Below are 23,099 nucleotides of genomic sequence, written 5' to 3'. Positions count from 1 at the left end.
AATATTTGTCTTTTTGACAGGATTTCTGCCACTTCTACAACATTATCACATCATCATGGGCCTATTTTGGTTGCTTCTCTTATTATTGCCTGTATGTGTAGGTACGTCTGGAAAGGTTTTGTAGTTGCATAATACTTTTGTTTTCCCGTGGGCAGATTAAACAGAAATGTTCAACTTCTAGGTATTGTTTTATACCCTAAAAGGTCTAAGACTAAATTATAAGACTGTAAAGCTAAATTAAACATGGCTGCCTTCTGATGATAACTGGTTGCATGGATTATTTTACTTCCACTTCACAACAAACCGATACACGGGGCTGGACTATTCCCGACAGTCTTCATAAAATACATACATTGAAGTTTGTGACTCTGACATGAGAAAAGCAGAAAGTTCAGAGGGTATGACTACGTGGGTACTGCCACTGTTTCCCCTTAAATCTTAGGAGATTGAGGAGCATTTACAATGACACTCACAAAGAAGTGTGCAGCTTGCTTTTTTCTCCCTGATTTCATCAGCATCGCTTTGAAGTTGACAAGCTCAGTGTTTGGTGGAAATTTTAATGGAAGCGAAAAACAATGTAGGTGTTGTTGCAGACTGCCAGACCAGTGTGAAATTACCCGCAGCCTAATGCATGATCAGACCAGAGGCACTTGTGTTTAAGTGGATTCAGCCTGTAGGCGGTAGCCATGGAGACAGCAGTTTTAACCCTGTGCTATGAGATTTCAAAAGGGGGGCAAGAATATACAACAAGGAACATTTCATAATTATTTATGTCCTGGACGGCCTCACATTTTTCACACGGGGGTTAAAGAAGCTGGAACATCTCTCGAATGGCAGTAAAATCTGTGACACTTTGCATTCCTGTAAGGATATAAGAGCTTAGGAGGAGAAGTTGCTCAGAAAGAACTTGAGTAAAATATGGCAACATTTATCGAGTGTGCTCAACTGAGCACTAGCCCAGTTTGAGAGAAATGTTTTCCACAGAGGGGCTCTGTGTGTAGTCCACAGGTCTGCGGAGATTTGCTTGCAGCGAAGAGATGCTGGTGGTAAGATGGCTCAGAGGATTCAAGCTCCGCTGAACGCAGGCTTATGTCTAATAATCAGCAGGGAGGGACTCAGTGTGGCCCCCCTTTGGAAAGGAGTCGGTGAGGATTTGATAGACACCACAAAAAGCCGAGCGGAAAGGGGGAAAAATGTAGGCGTACGACATTAAAAAGCTGAAAAATACATGTTCTCGTTGCTGTGATATTTATTTTTTTATGTCTTGTAAGTTACAAATGCATGGTGTGTTTTGTTTCATCAAGAAATGTCCATCGGCAATAAAACACAGCTGGGTAATGAAGTATGGACTTCCTCAGTAGGATTTCACAAAATAATGCCTTTTAAAAAGCTTGATTTGCTTTGTGTGTATTTTAGTTGATGAGATCACAGACAGCAGAAGACATTTTATGGTGGCATTATGAAAAACAGCAGGCTGTGTGTGCTGATACATCCTAAACTTTACTCTTGAGGTTTAAAAAAATCCAACAAGACAAAGATTGAAAGTTCACAAGCATAAAAAAAAAAAACACAGCAACTTTGATGTTTTCTGTTCAGCCTTCTTGTCACTTGTTGAAGAGCTTGCTACTTCTAGTTGAATTTTAAACTTCTCACTGATATTATCCATTCATTTTCTACATCCTCTTAATCTTTACCAGGTTGCAGAGGGGCTGGTTCTAATTTCCAGTGGTCAATGGGCATGAAGCGGGGTACACCTCGAATAGGTCGGCAGTCCATCTCAGGGCAACGCAGAGACACATGGGGCAATCAGTCATACACACACATACTCACCGAAGGTCAACTTAGAGAGGGCAGTGTTTGTTTTTAGATTGTGGTAGGAAGCCAAAGTACCCTAAAAGAGAAGACAATGCTAAATAAATACAAACAATTGAAATGATCACTGAAAATGGTTGAAAGGAAAATGAGTCTATTCCAGATCCCTACCTAGACCTATGTGGTTCATGATTACCAACCCGTACAGTGGCCATGGGCTTTCATTTCACTCACCTACATAAAAACCAATAAAGTTCAAGGAGCTCCATCCAGTTGTTCTACAAATTGTAAGTGAGCGTTTGAAATGTTGCACAAAATAAAGAGTAGGAACATGTGAATTGGGCATGTTTCCATTTGGAGTGAATCAACTAGACTACGGAGAGGGTAATTTCATCCGAGGCTGGCGTTGCACATTCCTGTAACAAACAAGTTGTAGAAGTTGAACAGGCAAAAACAAAACAAAAAAAATAAATAAATAAATAAAACAGATGGTTCTAAACCTTCGTGCTGGAGGTTTGAATTTAGAAATGTTCAGAGCCTTCGACCACGACCAGTTGATGGAAGAGTTTCACCAATCCCATCCCAGCCTGGGGTGACTGGTGAGAGGCATCCCAGTCTGGCAGCTTTTTCCTCCATAAAAAAGGCTTGGACTAAATTAAGGAACTGACCCACCAGTGGATAGGAAAGTTTGCTATGTCAGAACTTATACAGCAAACATTTCCCCTTTGGTATAATAACTCATTTTAAGAAAATCTAAAAATTACCTCCATGGGGTGTAAAACTGTTGTTGCAAATTTGAGATTTTATTTATTTTTTTTCTAATTTTGCTGTTTCTATCACCATTTCTAATACAATACTTCAAAATGTGCATAAAAAAGTTGGTGGAAACACGGCTAATGTGATTAAAGTGAAGAGGGAGAAAATCAAGAAAATTGAAAATGGAAATATATAAAAGAGCTCTAAATGTTTTTTTTTCTTCCTCTTGATTTCACCAGAGGTGTGTGTGTTGATTTCTTCTCTATTCAATAAAAATGAGCAGAATAGTAAAATAAAGAGGGGAGAAAAGCATGACATGTTTACAAACTATATCTAAAGTAAGTTTGTATTTCCAGACAAGTCTGTTTTATGCCTTTAATCTGTATCAAGATTGTAGCTTTTTCCTACCACTGTACATATTTTTTCTCTGTTAGACGTTACAGTACAATCACTTACCCAATCCAACATTTCAAATCGATCTAACCAGTGTCACAATTATGTAATTGTATTATTCTTCATAACAAGTCGTTTTACAGGTTGCATTTTACTGTCAGGTATATTACCAAGACAGAATAATAAAGCACACAGCTTAGTGCATCACCAGCTGTCACAGATTAAAACGGACAATCATTTATAATGCAAACAGGCAGCATCCGTGTCCATTCGCACGGATTGAACCTTTGCACAGTGGTTGCCACATCCTGTTATTCCCTCTCCATTGATGCAACTTTGCCAGCTCATTAGTATCACCACTTAGTCCATATTGTTGTTGTCAGAGCGAGATCTAATCACATTTTTGAACCTCCGGATGAACGTCTGCGTGACTCTTTAACTAGTGCAGTGGTCATCCCCACCAGAAGGTCAAGCTATTCTTTTTTATTATTTTTTTTTTCCTCCTCGGCTTTCATCTGTGAATTTCCTCCTCCATTCCAAGCCTCGAAACTAACAGGTGTCCAGCGCGGGGGCAGAACGGTCGAGGTCAGCAAACCGCAGCACAGAGGCGGCTGCAGGGCAACCGCAGCAGCATTTAAGCCGAAGCCCCAATGAGTGATTACCTCGGAGCTGTAGTCATAATTCAGCGTGACCTCAATCTGCCTGCGACGCTGCGGCTTGATGGATCTGCTCACAGTTTCGGTGTCAGGCACTCGCATGTCAAACACAGGCAGATAGCGATAAGGCTATCTGTTGCTTTTACCACCCCCCCCCAAAAAAAAAAAGAAAGAAAAGAAAATGAATGTGACACGCATGCTGATTGTTTTTGCTTCCTGCCTTATCGGCTTAATTCATTTGGATATTGAGTGAGAAATCATTTACTACCTCGGTGTCAGAGGGAGACAAAACAACGTCACAAATAGTTAACCCTCATCATGGTGACGCCTACCGTCCGTCAGCCGATGCCTCATCTCCGCGCGGATCATCAATCAAAGTCGGAGCGCGTGCACATGTGCGCGCTCCCCTCCCTGTGTGGATAATTAGTGGATTCCCTCAGTGGGTGATAAAGCCTGCGCTCTCCCCCCACTCTCTCTCTGACCTTCCCCAGTGAGCTTCCTATCACCGTGGGGCTCATCACACACAGTTCTAATACATATTTATCGGTGCACTGACAGCTCATGTGTGCTGGATTTATATGTTTCTTGACAAACAATAGTAAAAGCCCAGCCACTCTCCTGGCCTTTCATCAGCCGGAGCGGAGATAAATCTAGCGGTGTCACCCTGGCTGCAGCTTCCTCCTTCAGCCGACCATCTGGTGGTTTGTGGGTGCAGGTAGCTATGGGATGGGCCAAGTCGCACGGACGCATCTCTCTTCGAGCTGCGGCAAAAACAGATTTGATATTCGTATGTTTGTCAAATCGCCTTGGCAATCGCAGGAACAGGAGCTTCTCAGCGGGAAGCGGTTTTCCTACAGCAACTTCTGATCAAAGATGGTCTAGAAGTAGTTGTGGCATCGCTCGCAGACATTTGGATTCAGGACTGGCTTCCCGAATCTACGACTGCCTCTGTTTGCCCCCCCATCACCCCTCGCAATATGAGTTGAAATGCAAAGAGAGGCAATACCAGTAAAGAGCCCTGGGAGGAGAGAGGGAGGGGAAAAGGGGAAGGGATGGGAGGGATGGCAGGATTAAAACCCCCTGCTCCCCCCTGCTCTGCCTCCAAGCGTCCATCTTTCATCTTAGGTCTGCCCCCTCTAATGCTTTCAAGTGGGTGAAACCCCCGACATCTGCTTCCACTCTCTGGGACGTGGTACAGGGCCGCCATCCTGCTGAGATGCGCAACCACGGGACAGCTTGAAGGGCACTTTCGGGGCAGGACACAGAAGGCTAATGGTCTCATCCGTAAAGAAAGAAGCGCATGATGCAGAAATCTAATAATCCTTCACTTTGGGGATCGGTGAAAAAAAAAAGATATTATGTTTACTCGTGGATCTGTAGTCATATTCAGTGAAGTCATATTCTAACCTAAAAATATTTCTTGAAAAACACACGATCATACTCACTGAGCACACTTTGCTAACTCAGACACAATAATCCTTACTCTTTGTAAGCAAATATCTGTAAATAGATATGTAAATAAACACTTCGTCTTCGCCGAGATGAAATAAGCCCCCCGCCGCCTCTGATTAGGTCTACCAAAGTGATGTATTGGGCACTTAAATCAGCTGTTTACCTCCTAAACACAAAGATCTCAACGTGCCCACCCACACTGAGAGTGAAATATCACAAACAGAGAAAATTCCCCGGCATGTTTGAATGCTAATTGTTCGCCACCTAATCAAATATTTTCCATTTGTCTTACGGATGGAGTGTTTTTTTCATGACTTGTTTAATTTTGTCTGAAGTCATTAAAATCATGCTTAATAATCCAATTAAGCATATCAAGAAGAAAGATGCGAGTGGATTTCAAGTTGCCAGATATACGAGTGCATCCCATCTGAACACTAAAAGGCACCTTTTCAAGATTGTAGACAAAACTCGTAATGTGTTTCTTGGTATTCATGATGCACTTCACTGATGTTCTCTGGCAAACCTCTAAGGCCTTCGCAGAACAGCTGCATTTATACTGAGATTAAATCACTCACAGATAAACCCTATTAGGAGATTTCTAAAGGCTGCTGGTTGCACTGGGATTTAATTGGGGGGCATCGGATAAAGAATTGTTAAAAGAATTGAAAACTCTGTTTCATTTTTATCCCATTTAACAATTATGTTTGACCTTGTTTATCGCATAAAACTCAGTTGAAATACCTTGAAATTTGTGATTGTAATCCAACAAAATGCGACGTAATGTGAGCACTTATGCAAGGCACTGTAATTTTAATCACGAGAGGACTGCATTGAGCTGTAGATTTCAGAGCCATGGTTTTTCTACAAAACCCACCCACTCAGGAGCACAAAACCAACATGGAGAGTCGCATAATAAAAGTTCTTTGTAGTTCAACATGTATATATTTCTGCCACATAGAACCAATAGAACCTAGCTTTCTGTTTCAGTTTGGCTTTTCATTGTGTGCCAGCAGTCTGCATAACCAGATGAAAAGGTGCAGTTCAGTTCTTACTGCAAGTGTAGTGAGTAGGAGTCAGTTTATTTATAGAAACCCACCCACCAGGTTCTGCAGAATTTAAAATCTTTCAGGTAAAAAACACAAAATAAAAAAAAAGTGATGTAAAGTGTATCCCTTGCAGAGCCACTCTGTGCACGTCAGGATGTGCTTGAGTGGGATTGTTTGCGTGTGTGTGTGTGTGTGTGTGTTATGACCTCAAAATGCAGAATGTGTCTTTAGTTACAGTGAGGTTCATCCAATTTATGCTACCCTGAAAAATGCATTGCCATTGCAAGGAAAAACCCAAACCATCATTAGAGAGAAAACAGTCCCCAAGAAGGTTTTTTTATACAGCTGGGCTCTCCCTGTAGCTTAGGACATAACGGTACTGTTTAAATCTTCATCTCTGCCATGTATATGGACAAAAAAGGGTAATAAGACCTATGAAGCAAGTTTGCAAACATGCCAAGATTATGAATAATGTCACAACATGTGTTCATTAACAATGATATTGGTAATAAACAAAACCAATCTTGCATAATAAACTTGTAAATTGTGTTGTTCTTATTGAAAAAAGAATGTTCTGGGGTTTTTTTTTCAATCTGGTATATGTGTTGAATCAGTAGGTGTCCATTGCATCTGATTAAGTTGCACTTCTTGCCAGCTAGCAGACAACTTTTTAACTCCCCGTTTAACATTATCCAAAAACACTCAATTAAATCTCCGTTGTCATGCTGTAGAAATATGTTTAAAAATAGAATGGAGGCTGATGTCTCATCTTTAATCCCTTTAACCTTGGAACAAATTATACTACAGTTTTCTGGTTTAAAATGTTGCTTTTATTTTTTGTGTTTTAAATCTTGTTTTTAGATTCAACCATAAAGGGTTTAGTGGGCTTGAGTGCGGGGTGTAGTTCACATGTTAAGTTCTGCCTGTTGGAAACTCTGCAAACCAAGTAATAAACACTGACAGCAAAAGAAAAATATGGCAGTGACTCCTTATTTGCTCAGTAATTTTGAATCCAGTGCAAAATGTAAAAAAAAAAGATTTTAAGTATTATTTGCATCATAACACTGAAGCATATGTTACTAACCCATATTTGACCTTTTGCTATTGAAACAACAAATAGGCTGTTAGTTTACATGTTTACAGACCAAAAAGGTGAGAGTTTTCAATTAAGATGCTTTGGTCAGAGTGGATGAAGGAAAAAAATAGCAAGTATCAAAATTCATGAAATGGATTTCTCGCTCTCTGCCAGCGTTCAACATGCAGCTGTTTGTTTTAACAGATTTTTATACCGACACTACAGCAAACCCTTTACTCAAAAGTTGAACATTTTGTGTAATAAGCCCTTACACCGCTGATGAATGAGAAAATTACAAGTGTGTTCCTGTTTTTAAAAGTTTGCCTTACAAAGCCCAACATTACATCATTAAAGACACTTTTAAGGTAATGTTATTAGGCTATAATAAAAAAACAGGTTGCACAGCAGGGTTTTTAATGAAGGCAAATAAACAAGTTGATAGCATTGCCATTTTTGCATTCTGCGACATACAGGATGACGACGTTATCATATTAACACCCCGCCATATTCACTAATTGAAGCTGCTGCTGAGTCCCAGTCTGCAATTGCCAATCAGAACGTGAAAAGTTTTGAACAACAGCCTAAATGTTGTTGACTGTAGTCTGTACATAAGCAGTGTGGGTGCTCCAGACTTGCTTTAAAACTGGGAATTCACACAGTGCATTGTTGATTTTTCCAACATTGGTGTCTGCACAGGATGGCAGACCAGAGGGGGAACACCACAAGGCAAAAAGAAAGAAAAACCTTCCTGACACTCGCATATTGAATATAGTATGTGTTGCTTATTTGCAAGTACACATTGAGTACACTAAGGCAATGTTGTGGCTCTGGTGAGTGTGCAAGATTAAGAAGCTGTTTTCTTGGTGCTTTTATTTATTTATTTGTTTTAATGTAGACTGCAGCATAGGATACTAGCTCTGAATTCTACATATTTAGACAAATCAGATCTTTCTTACCTGCGACAGACTGGCGACCTGTCCAGGATGTACCCCGCCTCTCGCCCGGAACGTTAGCTGGAGATAGGCACCAGCACCCCTCCCGACCCCACTGAGGGACAAGGGTGTTCAGAAAATGGATGGATGGAGATCTTTCTTACATTATTCTGTGCTTAACAGAGATTCATTAAAGCACAATTTTAGACTTGTAACTCGCATATTCTTTTTTCTGAAAACACATAGAGAACAATTTCAACATGTACTGATATATAGACTGGTCAAACGTGAACTGAGCCATTCCACGGTGATAAATGCATCCATTAGCACTAGCATAGTTTGCTAGCATTTCCAAAAGAGCATGCGACAATGAAAGGAGGAAGAGAGCAGGACAGACAGATTGCTGTATCTTCCTTCTGTCTGTGAGGCCAGGCCATCTGCACATTTATTATTACAACAATGATTCCATTATTGTTCTGTGTGGCAACAAGGACTTGCTCTGTCTGGCCTTTGTTATTCTTATCTGCAGTGTGGCTGACAGCCCGCTTTTGATCATGGCAGCAACAAAATTAACAGCTCTCATGTAATGCAGTGCATAACTGAATCATCATCCTTAATAATGACACATTAAACATCCTCCTATCTCTTCTGCCTGTGCCCTTGTCCAGGTCTGTTCCACAGAGCTATCATTCAGAGCGGGTCCGCACTCTCCAGCTGGGCCGTGAACTACCAGCCGGTCAAGTACACCCGTCTCCTGGCAGAGAAGGTGGGCTGCAATGTCCTCGACACATCAGACATGGTGGACTGCCTACGGAAGAAGAGCTCCAGGGAGCTGGTGGAGCAGGACATCCAGCCTGCCAGGTACCACGTGGCCTTTGGACCCGTCATCGATGGGGATGTTATTCCAGATGACCCTGAGATTCTAATGGAGCAGGGCGAGTTTCTCAACTACGACATCATGCTGGGGGTGAATCAGGGCGAAGGCCTGCGGTTTGTGGAGAACGTGGTGGATTCGGAGGACGGTGTGTCTGGAAACGACTTTGACTTCTCCGTGTCGGATTTTGTGGACAGCTTGTACGGATACCCAGACGGAAAGGACACTCTGAGGGAGACCATTAAGTTCATGTACACGGACTGGGCAGACAGAGACAATCCGGAGACTAGGCGGAAAACGCTGGTGGCTCTCTTCACCGACCACCAGTGGGTGGAGCCGTCGGTGGTGACTGCTGATCTCCACGCTCGCTACGGCTCACCCACCTACTTCTACGCCTTCTACCACCACTGCCAGAGTCTTATGAAGCCTGCGTGGTCAGACGCGGCACACGGGGACGAAGTGCCGTATGTCTTTGGAATTCCTATGATTGGTCCCACCGATCTTTTTCCCTGTAACTTCTCCAAGAATGATGTCATGCTCAGTGCTGTCGTGATGACCTACTGGACCAACTTTGCCAAAACTGGGTAAGTTTTTTTTGTTTTTGCTGTATTTACATCTTTGCTTTTTGAATACTGGCTTGTGGGCCATTCCCCATAAAGGCAGGTATAGGAAGTGATTGGATAGATGTATAGAATTATACCAATTAGCATTTGATATTCGTGACTAGCATGGATAGCAGAGCACAGCTATCCAAGCTAGAAGTTGCTGATGATGTTCTATGAATCTGCAGTGGCTAGCACCATAATGTTCGCTGTTGTAAGCTGGGGTAGCAGCCTGAGGGTTAACAAGATCAACAAGATCGTTAGGAAGGCCAGTCTTGTTGTAGGAGAGAAACTTGACTCTTTGGACATGGTGTTGCAGAGGACAGGGTTGTCCATATTCATAACAATTTTTAACTTTTCTTCTCATCCTCTGTCAGTCGCTAAACATCTATAGGAGCTCTGTCAGCAACAGATGCAGACTGCCATGATGCAAAACTTTCTCTTTTACATTAACAGATAAATTCTTGTGACAGTGAGATATTATTGAAAAATATCTATCTTTTAGAAAAAAGTAGATTAAAAAGTTTGTAAGACGATAAAAACAATGTCATTCTGACTCACGTTTAATGAACACACCATAACATCTGCTAAACGGCTGCAGTGTAGTAACAAAGGACTGTACTTCACAGCAAACCGCTTTTGTTTGAATATGACAGGCACAGATTTTACTGTAAGTGTCTCACAACATTATGGAAAAAAAGATTTCTACTGAAGCTCCCTGAAGAAAAACATGCACCTTGAAGTCTCGTGGGAGGTGAGATATTGCAGCAAGACAGCAGACAACACAACGGCGAGACAAGTCAGCTGCTATAAGAGGATTTGAATAACATTATTGAATTAAGGAATGCCATATACTTTAAAGTACAGATTTTTAAAAGCAAACAGTGGTTAATTTTTGTGGTTTTCCAGAATAATGGCACCAGAGCCACATATATTTAAGCCATTAACAGATTTCCTTCAGTTGCTGGTATGTATACCATACATACCATACCGGGAGTTGTATACCAGCAACTCCCGAAAGAATGTCAATACTTAATTCAATATGACTACTACTTAGTGTATAGCACAAACACTAAACAGGTAAACAGGTAAACATACCTGAGAGCTGTTGAGAAATGCCAAGCCAAAGCTTTGTTCAGTCCATCTCTCTTTCATCATTTCTGGTTTTGACTGAGAAACTTTAGCGTTCCTAAGCAGGTTTGGGATTTTTGAAGTGAGATTACTGGTTAAATGGTTATAATGTATCAGTTGATGTATAAAACTCTACAAACGTCTTCGGTTAATATCTATATATATTAAGGCTGGTTTGCCCTAGAAGCTGACGCTCATGGGTAATTGAACAGAGTTCAAGCACAAACAGGACTTGTATCATCTTAAAACAACACCAGTCTCAAAAATGTCACAGCACTTAAAGCAAATGCTATTTTATGTACCGGTAAACCATAGACAGGTTGGCCTGGGCGGTTATTTATATTTACACAGGAAATAGAGGTACAGGGCTGTGCGCTACCAATGATCTTCCTGTCTTGGAAGATCATTGGTATCTTCCGTTCTTGTATCACTTACTGATACAAGAACGGATAAGCATTTCCCTTCAGAGTAACTGTCTAAAAGAAAAGTTAGGCTATATAAAAGAAACATCAATAAAACGGAGTTGAAATAAACTGTTACTATAGTTTTAGTGTGCTGCTTTACTTCCTTACCTTTCAGTAGAAGTTTCACATGGGAAGAACATCCTACGTATAGCACCTTCCCTGAACGCCCCATAAATTTTCTTCTACGCCTCCACTCTATTTCTATGCTGTCACCACTGACAGAACCTGACTAGTGGGTTTCATTCTAAGTAGTTTACCTTTAATGTTCATTGCATTTTTATATCCTCATTTGTACGTGGCTTTGGATAAAAGAGCCTACCACATGCAAAAGCATAAACATAAACAAGCATTAGTGGTGCATCGCCTCCTGACTTGCTTACTTGTGTAAATAATTTTCGATTTCTTTAATAGGTTACCATCCAGTGCAAACATGATGTCGGCTCACAGGTTCATAAAAAAGCATTTTCCACAACAATGTTTCTGGAGATATGCAGAATGAATATGTGTCAATTATCTGGTGGAGGTCGCAATATTACTTGCAATATCCTAACAGAAGCTTACTTTTAGATGGTGTTTTTTTTTTGTCTCTACTCTTTTTGCTGTGGTTTTCCTTAATTAGTTACCTTTTCTAAGCTGCTTGTGGATTGTTTAGTTCTGCATATCGATGTTTTTGCATGTCAATGGGTCTTATGCGATATTTAGTACAAGCCTTCTCCCAAACCCAAAGACCCGTACAACAAATCTTTCGTTCAAATGCATTTACCATTGCACTCATATTTATCAGTAATTTTGTTATTCTAAATGTATATGTACTTATGTTTAGATATCTAAGTAGTTTTATGTAAAAACAACATTCATGGGACATTCTATGTGGAGCAGATCTGATGAAAATTGCTGCCATTTCTAGTTTGATAATTGACAAACAATGATAATAACAGATAATGCAAACAAAAGCAAAGTAGAAAAAATATTTTCCCTAGAAGCAACATTAGCATCTTATTTTAGGATTTCACTGGGAGTAATCTGAGCCCTTTAGCTCGTAATGCAGCTCTTATTTTCCCATGTAATTATAATGAAGCTATTCCGTACCTGTAAGTCATGCTGTTCTTGCTCAGTGTGGGTTTAATTGAAAAATATGTATATACTAATGAATTACACCCAGGGAGATGGAAAATTGATTCTGGATAAAATCAGCATCTTTAATTGTTCTGTAATTGTTGTATTTTGGAAGAAAACTGATAAATGTGATCCAGTTTGGGAATCTCAAATGTAACTTTGGCCTGTTTTTTTTTTTTTTCTTTATTAGCTGATTGAGAGGCTACTGCGACTTTTATGCATTTTTTTGTCATGTAGAGAAAGGATACAGGGTAGACAACGGCTAATAGTTGTGCATAATTAAACCTCTTTTAGGGCTTTAATTGCTCTTTTATGAGAAACAAGATGAACCATCTCCTTAAAATCTGTTGACAACATGAAATAAAGAGTAGACCGAGACTGGAGGTCAATACCTGAGTTGTTTGCTTGCCTGTTGCTTGCAGCTCATTGAAATACAGTATTTCTAATTGGCAGCAGTAACAGTTATGATGTTAAACAGCGTTATTTCACAAAACCTGTTTATTTTTGGTATCCAGATTATGATGCTTTTCACCAAAAGCATCATAAGGACTAAATAATCACCAAGGGCCCCAACAAAATCTCAAACTGGCAGATAACAGAGAAATGATTTTCTCATGAGATTGGACAGGAATTGGGTGACTTTCTTCAAACATCACTAACAATTTGCCACAGATTGCTGCATTCTGGCAGCTGCTCCTAGAAATTAGTAAAACCAGTGATGACACAATTACAAACTGCTTCAGCTATTAATAGACAGTAACGGATAGAAATCCCATCTCAGCCATGTTACAAAATTGTCATTGCTGAAGAAAAGAGGCAGCTGAGGAAACGCAGCTCTGAATAGATAGCATGGCACAGAAAAGGATTTGTTTAGTTTTTGTTTTTTGTTTTTTTTTTTAACAGAGAGAGGGAGGGGAGGGTCGTTCAGAGGTGATTTTGCCCAGACGTCCTGGGTCTCAGTCTGAAGACATGAGACATATTGAAGCTGAAGAAGATTAAAAGTTCCTGCTGAGTCTGTGTTTTGCTGTACGTGCTTGGCTGAGTGCTTTGGTTGAGTTTGCCTGAATAGTTAGTGGCCTTCTGTTCACCTCAGTCTATGTGGTGTGTGACTGGATATATATATGTGTGTGTGTGTGTGTGTGTGTGTGTGTGTGTGTGCGTGTGTGTGTGTGTGTGTGTGTGTGTGTTTGAAATAGGTTTTTATCTTTGCTCTAGCGTGCTGTAGCCCCCCACAACCCCTCCCCCTAAAAAAAAAAACAAAAAAAAAACACAAAGACCTATCATGAAGGAATATCAAAGCTCTGTGCTGTATTGATCCCTTTTGCCTTAGTGGCGTCGATCGCCCATGCCTCGGGTGACTCACTCCCCACCACGCCTAATTTCACCCCCACCCATCACGGAGCCGAGCCATTTCATCTGACTACTAGTAATCATTTCTAACAACTTAAATTTAATTTGACAATCCCTGTTACCAGATAGGTATTGATCCCATCCTGAATGGGATGCTGACTGAAATCTTGTTCTGTGTTTTATCTGTCTCTATATCGCCTGCTGTCCAATTAGAGGGCATTTACATTCAGTCATCTTGCAGCAAGAAGCTGGAGCTGCAAAGACTTGCATCGATATGGACTGATACTGGCTGCTTTTCTCGTCTGAAGGGACGACTAAGGTCCATCAAATCAAAGATGCCTGGCAGTCATCATTTCACATCGCATACGTCTTTGTAGATACAAATTGAGTGCATAATTTATGTTCTTTTGAAACTGTATTTTTTTTTTTTAGTTCTAAGAAACTTTTTGATTAATCTAAATAATAACAGTTTTAAACTTCGAGCTTGCTGACTCAGAGGAGCTGGACCATGGTCTTCGATTAAAGAAAGCTGGACTGCTCACTCCAGGTGTGAGGTCAAAGGTCAAGTACCATGGTGTCTTGTTTACAAGTGATGCTAGGGTGGAGCAGGAGATGGATAAGTTGATTGGAGCCTTGTATGTATTGATGCGTGCACTGCCTGCATTTGTTGTGCTGCAGGAAGAACCAAGCAATAAAACCAAGCTATTGGTTTACCACTCCATTGAACCTCAACCTGTGGTCATAAGATGCGGATGATAAATTGCTGCCTGGGCCAGATGGAGGATGGTGTTCAGTCCTGGGCCGGATCCAGTTTTGTTGCCCTACTCAAATTCGGAGTGAGTCAGCCACTGGATTGAGAACCTCTGGGTCTCATCTTTGCTTCGACGAAATGCGCGGATAATGTGGTTCTGTGGGTGTTTTTAAGCCATAACCATCAGCTTGCATCGGAGCGGCTAACAGCCGAGTGCAAAGTAGTAAGAATGAGAGAAAGCTCCTCTAAAAGCGATGCCACGGCTCTCATCTAGCGTAATGTGAATCGGGTCACCTCCAGTAATGTCAATGTGCCAGAGCTTCGCTTTACTGCTCCATCTACATTTTGACCCTCACCTACGCTCTTGAGATTTGGATCATTCCCAAAAGAATGAGGTTGTGGACACAAAGCAGCTGAAATGAGTTATCTCCACGGGTGCCGAGCTCAGACTTTGAGGCAGGATAAGGAGTTATTAAACTAGAGCCGCTATTCCCTGTCATTGAAAGGAGTCAGATTAGGTGATTTTTGGTTAAATTGGGTCAGGTTGTCTCCTGGGCGCCGCCTGTCTTTGGAGGTTTTCTAGGTCATGGGGTCATGAGAATGTCTGTAAGCGGGATGTCCGGGTTTAACTCCTGAAGCATTTATCTCGGCGACCAATCTCCAATTAGCAGAAGACAGTGCAGGGCTATAGCGAGGTCACTGCCCATCCAGTCAAAAATGCTATATCAGAAAAAATGTATCCAGATTTTAGACATTTCAAGCACCCACCATTCTTCAATGAGTCGTATCATTTTTTTTTTTTTTTAAACTACAAATCTAATTTCATTTGTATGGATTTCCTTCGAACAAAGCAAGACAAACTCACCTTTTTTAGACTCAGTCCATGTATGTTACGGCACAAATATAACCCACGATGTGTCATCTTGGTGTCATTCCAGACAAAGAGGAAAAAATGCAAACCACTATTAGGCACTCAGATGGTAAAGAGTCTAGCATTAGACGCCAGCATTAAAAACCCTCTGCTTTAATATTCCCATATCTCATGGAGTGGGATCTACCTTCGACTCTTACACTGGGGCGTGAGACCTCTTCCTAACATTTTTGAAGTTTATTCCCCTCATTTAGACCACACTGAGGGATACAGATCTCTGCTCCAACACCACCCAACCCAGTTTGGCTCTGGAGGACATACTTTTAATTAAGACCCAGCTGAATTCCCCTTGGCTCCTTTCGCCTGGCCCAGCAACCATCTTGCCTATATCTGTAAAGTATCCCTGTCTGCCCTTCCAGATGTTTGCAGTGAACTGACCCAGATTGTACTTCCTGTCCCTGCCTCTAAATCAGCTGTAGGAACATGTGCAACACGATGTTGAGACATTTGGGCTGCATGTCAACAGAGTGTATCATAGCAGCGAATCTCCTGCCCCCCAAAGCTCTTCCTGTCCCTGGCTTTCATGTGTCATTTTTACAGGGCAAATCCCTTCCCCGTGCCTTTTTTCCCCCCTCTCTGTGTCAGTGAAGCATAAAAGCACACATAGAGTGCACACTGTCAAATCTTCTTAGCGAGGGCACGTAAACGTTTAAACTGTTAGACTGTCCTTTCCTGAGGGTTAGGTGGATTTATTCGGCTTCAAGTTACTTGTCCTGACCGGAGTGTTTTCTTTTTTTGTTTTGTTTTAGTACAGAAGCGCACAGCTGGGCTTACTTTATTGATAGGGAAACTTTTCCTGACGAATGTGTCATTTTCTTTTCAATTTTTTTTTCTTCAGTTTTTTTGCTTTTCAAACACAAGCGCAACCAAATTAGTGCAAAAAAAAAACAAAAGAAAAACACCATCTGAACACTTTGGAAAGAAACCACTGATGAAAAAGCCAGCAGACATCAATCATTAGATATCATTAGTGTTGTAAATGTGTTGGTCTATCTTCTCCTTCTTTTTTTTTCTTTTTTTTTACATTGGTCTACTGGTGCTCATTTTCTCTGCTTTCCATGTGAGCTGTGCCACATACTGTGCAGAGGGCTTCGCTAGGTAGTTAAAGAGCAGAGCGCTGTCATGTTTTCAGTTTCCTTCTTCGTCTCCTTTTCTGCTCCGCCGTCCCTCTCTCTCTCATTATCCCACACAAAAGAAATCTGGTCATGTATTACATTCGCAACATGGAATAAAATATGCAGTATTGATTGGTTTAGTGACAACGACTGCCAACTAAACAAAAGTACTAACAGTGTGTGTGAACAGCCTACACTATGATTTACAATGCCGCAAGTTCATTTTCCCTTTGTTTTCATCCCACTTATCAATCAAACATACTTTTCTTTTAGGATTAGCAGTGTTTGCACATCGGCTGCGACTCGCATCTAAGCTCACTCGCAAGCAGTCACAGGTATTTTGCCTTTGCCCTAAAAACTCTGATCCATTGCTTCCTCCTTACCTTCCTCTGGATTATTCCTCAGTCTCTCTCTCTGCACTTGTGGAGGTTTAGCTCCATTCATCTTCCCATCAACTCTGACCAGCTTGTGTCTGCTTCAGGAAAACATTCCCACAGCATGATGATAACACCGCCATGCTTCGTCATGGCTATGGCGTTGTGGGTTAGTTACGAAGGCCAGATGGGTTCACTTCTGTATCATACGATGAGGATACCTTCTTTCACCGTTTGAAATCGTATGGCTTTCTTTAATGCTACCCTGATTTGTTTTCTTCCAACTTGTCAATGGAGCACACTTTCCTGTAGGACTTGTACTCTTTCAAGAGTACAAATCAGAGCAATCAGGAACAACATCTTACATAAAACCCCGTTCCCTGTTTCATACAGAATACATAAACTAAAAAGTAAATACTTCCTAAATACTTGAATTACTTAGATGTATCCGACAGCGCTGCAGAAATTTTAAAATGAACTGATCTCCTGAAGCGTTTATCTGCATTGAAGCTTACAACATTTTATTTTCTTCTAGTTTCTTGAGCTAAAATACTTAAATATATTGCTTTTAAAATACTTAAGCAGCCTTAAATGTAGCTGCAGGTGTGACACAACCATCACAATCATCTGGGGAGGGCGTGCTGGGAGAAATGAGCATGTCTTTTGCTCCTGATAAGATCCTCAAAGTATTGGGAGTTACAGTAGACAAAGCCCCTCTGAGGTCCTGTACAGTCTGCTCCTGTGTTTTGTTGCAGCTGAAAGGACACACTTACAGGGTCAGGCGATAAATAGTGTTTGGAGGTGTTTTGCTACTTCAGTAGGAGAAAAGGATGCTCACTCATCTCAGTGCAGCACCAGAACTGAGAGAGGCTTACCTCTGCAAAATTCCATGTCAGGATCACATAATGGTCCCACCTGCCGACTCTTCTTTCTTTGGCCATGTGATCGTTTCTGTGTTGATTCCGATAGGGTCGCGCATTCACTAATCATCAGAAAAATAGTCTCTCTTGTAGCCGACGTTGGACCTGTGCACACTTAGTCCTAAAGTTCAGAAGTTCTATTACTCATCATAACCTCCTTCATTCATTCTCCTTCTTTCTCCAGGTTATCCGTCATTCTTCTTAGTCATCAGTTGTCTCAGGCATTATGCCTCCAAACCATTTTATTGTACGTCTGGCTGGCCAGTGTTGATGTCCTCCTGTAAAAAGAAACTTTGCTCCTGTTTCAAGTGTTTTGGAGCCGGCATTTTCTTAAATTAAGTTCCTCAAATTCCCTGCTGAAGAGTAGCATTCCCACAGTATGCTTCTGCTACTACCATGTTTCACAGTGGCATTGTGTAGCACTTTTTATTAAGTCCAGAAAGGTTCATTTTGATCTCAATTGACCAGAGAACCTTATGCAAGTTTTCTATACCCTCTACATACCCTGTACCAAATTTGAATTGGACTTCTCGTGGCTTTCATTTGAAAAAAAAAAAAAAAAGGCTTAAAAAATTGCTTTCTATAAGGGCCAGATTTGTTTTCTATTGAGCACACTCTCTTCGTAGGATAAGCAAGGCTCAAACATCAGTTGCATCTCCCGTCTGACCTCATTCACAGAAGGCTACAGGCATTTTTTCTTTGCTCTAAAAGTTATATCACTCGTCACTGACCTCCTTCCTTCCTTTCCTCCTTTCACCGGATCATCCCCCATTCTTTTCAGTCATTCTTTGTGGCCAACTTGTACCAACAGCATGTGAAGGCATTGCATTGAGAATAGCACAGCCCCCACCCCAACCCCCAGCAGCCACCTACCTACTCCATTAAATACGCACTCACTTGATGGGAGATTTGTAGCCAATATCCTGATTTGCATTACAGAAGGTAAGGAAGTGGTGTGGCTTGTTAAGGCGCCGGCATGCTATTGATCGAAGTCCACGCTGTGTGCTGAATGTAATAAGAGAAGGTTGGCAGGGATGGGAGACAAACAGGAAGCGGATCTTAGTGCAATAATTTGGATAAATATAGTTTTGTTTTAAAAAAAAACAAAAAAAAAAACAGGAGATTAAAAAGAGACAAACTGTGCAAGTAGGGGTGCTTTCTATGTCTGTACACAGCTGATCAAACAAATCGATAGGGTCCGCAATAAAAGAGCGGTGTCCTCTAACACTTCCACATAAGCCAAAGTCACAGCGCCTCACCCCGCATCACTTACCCTGCTGAGCTGAAGGCTGCCATTAAATGTGAACCACGCATCACTCAGCCCTGTGCAGCCGCATGAAGGGGAAAAGAGCACAGGCTGATGATTCACCTGCTAGGTACTGAAGCCGTTCCCTGACGCTGCGCTCAGACAAGGATCGGGTCGGTTGCACTTCTCCGAAATGCACGCAGATTGCAGGAATAAAAAGGCGCTTCACAAGCGCGTGGTGGAATGTAAATTAAAATTAGCCTCTTCCTTTGTCTTACCTGGTAAGTAGGTAAACAAGCCGCAGGGGCTAAATTTGTCACACAAGAGTAACAACAATAACAACAACAGCAACACAAAATGTTTGCCATGTTTTGCATCTTATCAAAATCAGTGCCGCCAAGTTAATGTGTGTGTCTTGTTTTATATAAAGAAGCTATACGCCGCTCCGGATTCACAGACCTTGAGTGCAGTGAAAATAGATTCTCGTCTTCAGCCTCAGGGCACCTAAACGTGTCTTTTCAGATTTGGTGATGGCTAGGTCTATGATCATTGAAGCGCTTCAAATTACATCAGGATGAAAAGGGGAAGGAGGTACATGGGAAATGAAAAAAGAAAGAAAATGATATTCATTCTTCCCCCTTATCTACCTTTTACATCAGTGCTTGCAGATAGGGCTTAGAATAGGTAATGAGCTCAAGTCCCATCCGCCACGTCCTCTGTAGGTAAAGCCAAGAGTCGTGTCTGTCATCCATGAGGTGTGGCGTCTTATAGAAAAGCGGTTTAATCCTTACACTACAAAACGTTTTTGTTTTTTTTTCTCATATCAGCTTGGAGAGCTGCAATTCATCAGCAGCCGGTGTGTAAAACTGAAACCCGACGTCCTGAGTTCAAGTTCTGGACTTTTGAAGAGGTCAATATATCATTGCGTGGCGAGACAACGGTGCAAACACACACCGGCAGGCGCACGCATTGAAAAACGGCCCCGTCAATCACAGATGCAAACACATGGTGGGACTTACACAGACATGGCCGGCCAAGGTCGGACAGGGGTCAGCAGGTCAGCAATGTTTGAAGGGAAAGCGGGGTTTGAGGTTTAGCAGCACCCATCGCCATATGAACACATGACAGGAAGTCTAAGAGGCTATTAAATCGCTTGCTTTTATGGGTGTAATAATCCCTGTCCTCTGCCAGAGAGTCCAGCTGAGCATCCAGATTAGGCGGGAGGTCTAACCAGAAGCATGCTGTCAGCTAATGCCAGGAAGCTCTCAAAGCCCAACAGGACCGCAGACATCGCTTCATGTCGCAGTCAAAGCAATTGTTTTCTCCGGAGCTTAACACCATGTGCACTGACGGGTTTTTTTTTTTTGTTTGTTTGTTTGTTTGGTTTTTTTTTAAGAGTTTTATCTCATGTTTACTGTTGGGTTTGGAAGCTAAGAGATGTGACGACCGCATGGTCCTGGTGAAGCGATTCATGCTGATGAGATGAATGAACCAAACCCGGTGTGATTCAGGACGTTTTTACCATTTTCAGATTTTTTCAAATCACTTTTTATGCCTGTGGCTCAAAATAAGAGCCCGGATTTGTAATTCTCTTCTCTTATTAAATCTAGAAATTTAGCCTTTTGACAAAACGGTTAGTATTTGATTTAATTTTTTTTCGTATTTATTATTAATTGCACCTGCCTCTATAGATTTTTTGTCATCATTTATTGCATCTGTTTTAGATGAAACCACATTACTGAAAAAGTGACCACAAAAAAGGCTAGTGCTCTGCATTATATAACAGGTATGATATAAAGTGTTGCGTCCTTACATGCTCATTAAAAACTTAGTTGGCACTTTTGTACACACTATTTCCCTAATCACATTAAATTAATTTGGCTGTGAATTTAAAAAATATAATTAAAAAATCTCTAAAAAAAAAAAACTCATGGGACTAGAAGAAGAATCTGTGGCGTAAACCTCATCAGTGAAAGCATCTGCTAACATCTGCCTTGTGTCAAGATGTCACAATGCATCCCACAGCAGGCGATACCCAAGTCAGCTCAGAGATAAATTGAAGACTTGCACAATATTAGGCTGTCGGTTACCTCGTTATGGTGGAACAGAGTGAGAAGCTGCAGACGTTTTCATGCCATGGAACCTTTTCACGTTTTGTGACTTTACAACTAAGGATTTCATAGAGATTTAAGGTGATAAACCAACACGCTTTAACATTTTTACAAATCTAAATCTGGAAAATGTTCTGTTTGTCTGTGCAAAGAATTGACTCCTGAGTCACTTCTTTGCACCTTTTACTGCAAATACAATTGCAGGGTTTTTTAAAAAAAATATGTCTAAGTTACATATTGCTTACTGATAACTAACTGTAAACTAACCAGGCCATTTTAACACATAAATATGCTTTAACTCAAAACTATTCCATTGGAAGTATGTTTAGGTTTTCCTGGTGGAAGGTGAATATCCACTCCAGTGTAAAGGCTCTGGCAGTCTTTCTACCAGTGTTGCTCTATATTTAGCTCCATCCATCTTCCCAAAACCTCTCACCATATTTCATGACTTTCTCCTGCCCATGATTCTCAGTGGGGATGACGTGTTTTACAATGATTTGCTGTGTTAGTTTCCACCATACACAGAGTTTTGCATGTAGGCAGAAACAGGATTTGCTCCAAGTTGGCCATAACATCTTCTTCCACGTGTTCGTTGTGTCCCCTGCATGGTCTGTGGCAAACTGCAAACTAGATTTCTTATGACTTTGTTTTAAGACGTGACTTTTGCCTCAGCTTCTCTTTTCCATTTTGCAAACTGTAAACTGATTGACTCGTAGTTGTCCTAACAAAAGATTCTCCCACATAAGCTGTGGATGTTTGCAGCTCCTCCAGTGTCACCATAAGTCGTTTGGCTGCTTCTCTGATCAGCTTGCCTGGCCTACTAGTTCAGATAAATGGCCGTGTTTTGGGAGGTTTGCAGTTCTCCCTTTCTTTCTAACCAACTGCGTTGTGGTTGCACTGGATTTGAGGTGTCAGAATAAAGAGAGTTCACTGTAAATGCAATCCACACTTTGATTTTTATTTGTTAAAAATTCTAAATCATGTATCGTTTACTTGCAAATTGCATTTATTCACAGCTATGTGTTGGTCTATCAAAAATAATAAAAATAAAAACATACATTTATTGCTATAAAGTGACAAAATTCTGTTGAGGGGTTTTTGTATATAATCATCTCTTCTCTCTCTCTCTCTCTCTCTCTCTCTCTCTCTCTGTATTAAGGAACTTCAGACCTAATGTTTGTGTAAAATGCGAACAAATCTGACTACATCGCTGTAAGCCCACATTCAGACAGAGCCGGGTAACCGCAGTGGTCTCAAAGCAGTCAGTCGTAAAGCCCAAAATTCAGACAGGACCTCAAACCCCCCACATTGAGCAGCAATTGGAGAAAGCATTTAAAGGAATGTACCCTGTTTACTATTGACATTGCAACACTTACCCAAGCATATGTGTGTGTAATTAGATAAGGCAGCCAGTTGTTCTCTAATGCGGCAAATCAAATTAACTAAAGATGCCACATTGATTTCTTTGTGTTGCCTAAATTATTCATCTTCACTTGCAGTGAACCAGTCAGCCAGCCACCAGAGAGCTTTTTTAACTCCACTGCACCACTACACGCTCGCTGCCCGCATTCAATGATTGTATTGCGAAATCTCTCCAAGTACCTTTTGCAAGAAATTTTCATATTTTATTTAACAAACCAGCTAATTTAACTCTCTGGGCGAAAACGGGTTTGCCACGTTATGGAAAGTACAGAAAATCCCATCAATGGCGGCAGCTCTGACCTCCATTACCGCTGTCGTATTTGTGTGCGAGTAGGAGGGGGAGGGAAGCGCCACTGATGTAAGAATTCATGAGGCGCTCAGGCTGCAGACAACCTCATCTCAAGCTGCTCCATTGACATCCTGTTCCCTGGCATGTTGCGCTTAGGGAGATCAATATGACCTTACCTCCACCGCACGCTCCTTTGAAACTTAATTACTGATATTCAGCTACAAAGTCATCATAGTCTGGCTGTCAATATTCATTGGGGATCATTACGGTCCTAATAAAAG

General features: G+C 41.2%; 1 protein-coding gene across 6 annotated transcripts in view; it reads left to right on the top strand.

Moving 5' to 3' along the window:
- Positions 1-23,099, top strand: part of nlgn3a (neuroligin 3a) — a 168,759-nt gene that overhangs the window by 143,081 nt on the left and 2,579 nt on the right. For all 6 annotated transcript variants that reach the window (XM_016669629.1, XM_016669628.1, XM_016669632.1 and 3 more), the window contains one exon: positions 8,791-9,580. In XM_016669629.1, coding sequence (XP_016525115.1) covers positions 8,791-9,580 — 790 coding nt within the window. The remainder of the gene's footprint in view (positions 1-8,790; positions 9,581-23,099) is intronic.

The sequence above is a fragment of the Poecilia formosa genome, unplaced genomic scaffold, assembly GCF_000485575.1.
Source record: "Poecilia formosa unplaced genomic scaffold, Poecilia_formosa-5.1.2 Scaffold26, whole genome shotgun sequence".
NCBI classification, from domain to species: domain Eukaryota; kingdom Metazoa; phylum Chordata; class Actinopteri; order Cyprinodontiformes; family Poeciliidae; genus Poecilia; species Poecilia formosa.
The sequence above is the reverse complement of the archived record's forward strand: the minus strand, read 5'-3'. Positions and strand labels throughout refer to the sequence as shown.